The following is a 7,821-nucleotide window of genomic DNA, read 5'->3' on the forward strand; positions in this document are numbered from 1 at the left end:
CACCTTGCGTTCTCGAATGTTGCATGAAAGGTGGGGGTTGGTATTTGTAGCTTGATTGTGATTGTTGAAAGCTTGGTGGTTGGTTTTGTTGAGATGATGATGCACCAAAGGTAGGAAAAAGGTTGGAAATAGATGGCAATGTGGATGATGTTGTGTAGGTGTATTGAGCAGGGATGGGTTCTGTTGTGGGTGGTGGTTGCAATTCACTTGATGCTGTAGGTATATTAGTAGTGATCGGTGGAGGTAGATTTGGTGGAGGTGTAGTCGGGATTGTTTGACCCGAAGTGGGAACTGGTGAATCCATGTTGCTGTTTGATGTAGTTGGAGAACCAAGCAGTTTGTTCTCCCTGAGTAAGACTCGGTTTCTTCGAAGTGTTCGGTCAATCTCGGGATCAATAACTAGCGGTGATGACCTGTTAGATCTTCTAGTATGCATACACTTGTAGGTACCTGCACACTAACACAACCAGCGTAAACCCGAAAATAACAAACAAAAACTACTAAATCTAACACACGTTGCGCACTACTCCCCGGCAACGGCGCCAAAATTTGACGTGATGTCGAAGACTCACTCAAAAATAAACCGATTACAAATATTAGATAGCGGTAAGCGGGTATCAAAAACACAGGGAGTTTGTGGAAATAGTGTTACCAAGTAGTTTTGTTATTTATCTAAATTAAACTAAATGCAAAAGTAAATTCAAATAGTTGGTTGTTTGGTTTTGATTAACGAAAATAACTGAAATAATTAAACAAGTTTTAAACAATATGAGAAACAATGCTCTCTCCCGATTTCAGGTTTTCAATATTGATACAGTTAACGTTTACTTGTGGGATGAACTACATAAACATAGTTCGTGAAAATGCGTTTGACAGTGATAAAAGAGGACTAAGTACTTGAATTATGAAAACGCAAGGTTGTCACTCAATAATCAGTTTTATATAGTTAACCCTAATTCTTTTCTACTAAATCTCGATTGCCTGTGGCACCAAGAACGGATAATCAAGAACACGGATTTACACTACATTAACAATTACTAATCAAAATCATAGTCACCATAGCAATTTAATCATAGAATCAAAAGACTATCCCACAAATCACATAAACGAATAACAAGTAATCAATTGAAACCCTTACAATTCGGGGGAGAACACAAAGAGTACTAGCCACTCATCATTCGGTTCATCATAGCATTAATCAAAGTATGTAGATGAATCTCCAATCCAATTCAATGATTACAATCACCAAAATAAAATGCTTGCTCTCCAAAATTCGTCTCTAAGGTGTTTTGGATGATAAGATAATGAAAAGACAGCCCCAAAACTCATAAAATATGCAGAAAAATCGGCAGTTACGACTCCGGACCGTGGCCCACGGTTCACACCGTGGGTCACGGTGATTTCTGGAAAAACTGGACCGTGGCCCACGGTTGAACCGTGGGTCACGGTGATTCTCACGGTCACCTCAGAGGCCATGGTACGGTGGCCTCTGTTGGTTTTTGTGCATTTGAACCGTGGCTCACGGTTGGGACCGTGGGCCACGGTTGACTTCAACCAAATTTTTTGTTTTCCACATGTTTTGGCCTCCCGCGCGTCTCCGACTCATTCGGTTGCCTCGGTATACACCATAATAGCTCCAGAACCTCCTTTGAACCTACAATTCACCAACAATACCGTAGTTATCTAATTCCACAAAATAAAACAATTCAATACATGATTACTAACGGCATTAGATCAATTAAGGGTTGTCCCATGGACCACCCGTCAACAATTACTAGAGATATGAAAAGAATCGACAACAGCTAAGGTCTCTGATACCTTGTGAAGTATTTGAGAAATTCAATATCTTCGTATTTATCATGTGTAAATACAAAAAGGGTGAAACCCTAATACATGTAATATAAGAAACTAGATAATTACAATAACTACAAAATAATATATATGAAATATATCGACTAATAGTTTACGGTAGCATTAATGGAGTATGACTGTCATATACATTAGTTTCTACCACCATATATTTGAATACGATTGTAAAAAATTGTAATTCAACATTCCCATAACACTAATGGTAGTAAACTAGTAATTAAACAAACCAATCTATTGATCTTTGATTTAGGGGTTGTTTCGCAATGTTGTGTTAAATCGTTAAGAAGTCTTCCTGATTAAAAGGTAGTTTCTAAATTATTCAATATGTTTATGAACTTACCCATTAAGAAGCCCATTAGACTTTTGATCCAAAATTCGATCGTATATAAAAGCAAACGTTCTCATAGCACATTTTAGACTAATTTCAACGAAGATAACAAGAATTGCAAAATTACTCAAAAAAGCTGTACTCTTAGTAACTATTTTTTATTTGGGGAATAAATACCGTAAACTTGTAACAACATAAAAACAAATGTACAACCTCCAAAATTAAAGTGACACCTTAAAAAAAGGTGAAAGAGGTACAATTAACAATTCCCCTAATTCAATACCCATAGTAAATAGTCCTACTCTTGAACTGACAACCATATTGTGTACATTTGTTGGCTAATTTAGAGTACTTTCATCATTGATTATTTTAGTTTACTAGTGCGATAGCTATTTTGTGTGTCCTGTAATGGAATTATCTAATTCCAAATTGGCATTTATAATTTTTATTTACTTTCTACATCTATGCATTCATTGCTCCAACCAACTTAAACATTAAATGGGCAGGTTATCAGATCAATTTTTCTCAACCAAAAACCCAAAAAACACCCCTAACTCAAACCCTTTTTTACCACACTAAGTGGACTTGTGAAGAAGCCGGAGAAATGGTAGGAAAAAACAGGGCCAACCGGGGGGAATGGGAAAAAATGGGATGACACGGTGACGTTAAGGGAATATAGGAAGAAACTGATAAAACATGGAAAAAGCTGACGTGGCATACAAAATAAAATGAGGAAAGTGGGAAAATATAAGAGGACTCCCTTTGCTCTTAAATTGCCCGCTACGCTGTAAGTCATTCTTCTTATATACATGTTTAGTCACCATATCAAATCTTTTTTACACAAACACATTTCTACCCTAACATTACCTTAGCCGTTTGAGGTAGTCTTTTAGGTATTTAAATGGATCCTAGGTGGTATAGAATTAGAAAGTGAGTGACAATTCAAAGAAAAACTGGATGACTTATAACAAAGTTTAATAATTAAATGAAACTAAAACATTATAGTAATAAAATCCTTGTAATTTATTCCATCAAAATAATAAATGGGATTCTAACAGAAAGTCTTTTAAAAAATCATCTATAATGTTTTTCATTTTTCAAACACTTCTATCATGATTTTTGTTAAACTAAAGCAAACCATTGATATCGTAACTTTTATACCTGTTTTTTTGTTTAGAAACCCTTTTATCCAACACAATTTAACTATAGAATTCAATAATTCGATAACTTCATATTCTGTTTGAAATTGAATAGAGACAAATAAGTAATTTTCAATCATCATGGTTATCTAGATATAACATGTGACACATAATTTTAATAAATTCTTAGCGGCATGGTGCTAAAAAGGCATTCATTTTTTATCATAGAAAAAGTCATCGCATTCCCTAGTAAATGAACAGAATTCACACTTTAAGCTGTCATGCATTTTGATGTTTTTTATCCTACACTTAACTATTTACATTTTTAACTAATAATCACTATGGAATATTTATGCTTTGGTTATTCACAAACTTTTCGACATATTCAAACGCCATCATACAAGCCATACGAGACCTATACGACTCGTATGATTGGTGTATGGCAATAAGAAAAACGGCGATGACACACACACACAAATGATGTATGAATATAACATCCCGATATTTATTCCTTCCTCAGAGTTTGTAAAGTAGACAAGTCAATCATAAGTAGTTAAAAACGGCTTACCGAAAACTCAAATCAAGCAAATTTGAATTCTTACTAGAGATAAAAGTTGGAATTTTAAAGAAAAAGTTAACATTTATATAGGATGATACTTACTTTTTGATGATTAATATTTATTTAGTTTAAAAAAAGTAAACGAGTCAAGTTGTGTAGATATGATAGAAAAGAAACCGTCAAGTTGAAAGCAAATACACTTAATAACCGTCTAATCCGGTTATCTGCAACATCAACATGACGCCGGTCTAGATGACTCCAACCGGTCAAAACCACACGATCATATCCATCTCCACTAGGCAATAATACCTAACCACCAATTCAAGAGGAAACCCAATAAATCTTGAAAAACCCCCCTTGTAGGATTCGAACCCAGGACCTTATGATCCCTAAACTTTATTTCACCATCAAGATGCCACTAGGCTATAAAGCAATGGAACTTCATATTATTAATCATCCACTCTCATTATTATTATTATTATTTGTTTACATTATTAATGAACGTAATTCATACGCGCAAAAAAAGTAGTAGTAATTCAAAAGATGAAATTACATAACTACCCTCCTCACTTTTCATCTACTCTCATTATTATTATTATTATTATTTGTTCACATTATTAATGAACGTAATTCATACGCGCAAAAGAAGTAGTAGTAATTCGAAAGATGAAATTACATAACTACCCTCCTCACATTCCCTCCATAAGTACCCAACACCTCCTCACCATTCTCTTCAGTCTTCTCTCCATCTATTCTCCAAACCCACCGTTACATATTCAAAACTAGTGCTAGCTGCCACTAAGGCACTAAAATGGGAATCTCTAGCGGCATTGTTTTTCTGGTTGTCTTCGTGTTCTCGGTGGTGGTCAACGCTAGAATCCCTGGAAACTACGCTGGCGGGTCGTGGCAAAGTGCTCATGCGACGTTCTATGGCGGTAGTGACGCCTCCGGTACAATGGGTATGTTGTATTAAGTAACTTAGTTACATTCCACCAGCTAATAATGTGTATTAATGATCAACTACTTATAGTTGTTTGAAGACAAAAATGTGTAGATTTAAAAATATGTGAGTTATCTTCACTGTTTTAGTAGGCACAATAACTCATCAATGACGAATAATGGTTTTTTTTTTTCATAGGATCAGTTTTGTTATTCTAAAGGGTGTTGAGCCACAGCTTATTACATGATTTCAATGTGAACAAATCACATGATTTTAGTTAAAACAAAAATAATAAAAAAACGAAAAAAAAAACTACAAATTTATCTGCCAAACAAAGTATACACTATCATAATTATTAATAGACAGAATTACAAATTTTGTTCTTTAAACATATGCGATTTATGAATCAGGTCCTTTAAAAAGTTTACTTACAGGCGGTGTCCTTTACATAATATGTTTGTTTAATTTTCGTCCTTTTAACTAACTGTCATCCTTAAATATTATCACGTGCCAAACATGTGAGGGCATAATTGTAATTACACATTTATTTAATTTACTCTTTTAGAGAAAAAACTATTAAATTGATGTCATAGATCTTCATCTTCATTTCTTCTTCCAACTTTCAACCACCACAGCCACCGTCCCCGCCGCCCCTCCGCCACCACCATCTCAGAAAACCGTTAGCTCAGGCCTCTCCGAGTGATGAGTGGTAATCCCTCTATTAATCTATCTAAATCCACACCTTCCTTAGCTTCGAAGAGGGTCTTTTTTCAGTTGTGGAATGGTTCTACGGTGATACCACCTATCTCTACCACCGCTGTGGGTTTCTCCTATCAATTAGGACCTGCAAATCATTTGAGTCTTATCTCTAATAGTTCAGATCTACAAGTCTTCAACAAATAACACCTACTCTTACTTGTCATCCTTTCCATCATCCTATCTGTTCACTTTCCCCTCCAAAAGCCTAACTCCGTCGGAATATTCGCCGGAATATTCCGAATCGGTTTATCCGGTGAGTTCTTCCACGAGAATGACTCCTTCAAGCGACGGCGTAGTTTCCATCCGTTCTCCGACGAGGCTTTGTTCGTTTTAACCTCGCCGTCGGCGTGGATCTGAACCAGTAACGGTGTTTGTGTGAGGTTTTTGACGATATCCGTTACGGATTTATGCATCCACTCGGTGATTTGGATTAGTTGTGACATAGTGGCGATGGAGGTGGTGGTTGTGTCGTGGGTGAGTCTTGGTGGTAGTGAATGTGCAGAGGAGACATGATGGGGATGAAAGTGTGGGACCCACATTAATTTTATTGTAACTATATTATTAATCTTTTTATATTACATTTATATATTAATTATAAAAACAGGTGAAAATTACAATTATGCCCTCACATGTTTGGCACATGATAATATTTAACTGAGTTTTTGGATGACGGTTAATCAAAAGGACGAAAATCAAAAAAACATGTTATGTAACGGACACCACCTATAAGTAAACTTTTTAAAGGACCTGATCCATAAATCGTATATATTTAAAGGACAAAATTTATAATTCTGTCTTATTAATATTAGTTCCATCAAAATGCGTTTTTCTTAAAACATTCCAACTCCTTTAATACATTCTGCTAACCAAACGACCCTAAGGTGATTCTCAATTGCATATTGTTGATGTAATTTAAATTGTAACAGGAGGTGCTTGTGGATATGGGAACCTATACAGCCAAGGTTACGGAGTTAACACGGCGGCATTAAGTACGGCGCTCTTTAATAACGGTTTTATTTGCGGTGCTTGCTTTGAAATAAAGTGTGTTAACACCCCTCAGTGGTGTCACCCTGGAAGCCCCTCCATTTTCATTACGGCCACCAATTTCTGCCCACCAAATTACGCCTTGCCTAACGACAATGGCGGCTGGTGTAACCCTCCTCGGACTCACTTTGACTTGGCAATGCCCATGTTCCTTAAAATCGCCGAGTATCGTGCCGGAATTGTACCCGTTTCTTACCGCCGGTATGTTTTTCTCTCCCGCCTTTTTTTATTTAATGTGTTACGCTTATCACTCGTATTTAATTTAAAATTATAAAAAGTTGCAACTTTAATTTGACTTTGATTTTCTTAGTTGTACTTTACATATACTACCATGTGGAAACTTATCTTATTTCTTTATTTGACTTTTCTAACATTAAAAAATAAAAATAAACTAGACTATAGGTGTAAAGCATGTGGGTCCCATTGCATTTTTTATACACCATTTCAACACCTTAAGAAATTGACGAAACTGACCTTCGGGTTTATGGTTTATTACTACAGAGTCCCTTGTAGGAAATCAGGGGGAATCAGGTTCACAATTAACGGGTTCCGTTACTTCAACTTGGTTTTGATCACCAATGTTGCTGGCGCGGGTGATATTCAAAAGGCATGGGTCAAAGGCACAAAGACTAACTGGATGAGCATGAGTCGTAACTGGGGTCAAAACTGGCAATCTAATGCTGTTCTCACCGGTCAATCACTTTCCTTCAGAGTCACAGGAAGTGACCGAAGAACCTCTACCTCCTGGAACATTGTACCTGCCAATTGGCAATTCGGTCAAACCTTCACCGGAAAGAACTTTCGGGTGTGAAGAATGAACATAATTTGTATCATCTTATCTATTTTAATTTATTTCCATGAACGTCTGATTTTCAAACCATCGCATTTGGTTATTTACTAAAATTCATTGTTTATTGTAAAAATGTAACTTTGCAAAAAAGTGTTGGTCTTAGTCAACCAAATTGCAAAGTATGATGATATTAATTATATGTTGTTCTAATTTAGTTGGTGTTAATTTAGTTGGTGTTTAAAGTTACAGTTGTTTTTCTTTGGCATTATACTATGGTTAGTATGATATTTATTGGTAACTTAAATATTTACATCTTGTTATTTTTATATATCATTAAATCTTTTTTATCTATAAAACAAATAATTCAATAGTTTTTGAATTATCCGTATTTAT

At 35.6% G+C, this 7,821-nt stretch overlaps 1 protein-coding gene across 1 annotated transcript; it reads left to right on the forward strand.

Annotated features, from left to right (window-relative positions):
* The first annotated feature begins 4,668 nt into the window (after nt 1-4,668).
* LOC143617689 (expansin-A4-like) lies at nt 4,669-7,528 on the forward strand. The gene is made up of 3 exons (XM_077090168.1): nt 4,669-4,854; nt 6,521-6,839; nt 7,140-7,528. Exons 1-3 carry the CDS (start codon nt 4,707-4,709, stop codon nt 7,447-7,449), a joined length of 777 nt encoding a protein of 258 aa, XP_076946283.1. The 5' UTR covers nt 4,669-4,706; the 3' UTR covers nt 7,450-7,528.
* Nucleotides 7,529-7,821: the final 293 nt, after the last annotated feature.

This window comes from Bidens hawaiensis, unplaced genomic scaffold, assembly GCF_021521415.1.
Source record: "Bidens hawaiensis isolate Kalapana, Puna unplaced genomic scaffold, B.hawaiensis_p1.1 tig00056941_1, whole genome shotgun sequence".
Lineage (NCBI taxonomy): Eukaryota > Viridiplantae > Streptophyta > Magnoliopsida > Asterales > Asteraceae > Bidens > Bidens hawaiensis.

Excerpts from the sequence above, each read along its gene's own strand:
- LOC143617689 (XM_077090168.1), top strand. The coding sequence starts at position 4,707 with ATGGGAATCTCTAGCGGCATTGTTTTTCTGGTTGTCTTCGTGTTCTCG. Across the intron at positions 4,855-6,520 it reads TGACGCCTCCGGTACAATGG|GAGGTGCTTGTGGATATGGG; the intron begins GTATGTTGTATT and ends AAATTGTAACAG. Across the intron at positions 6,840-7,139 it reads GTACCCGTTTCTTACCGCCG|AGTCCCTTGTAGGAAATCAG; the intron begins GTATGTTTTTCT and ends TTATTACTACAG.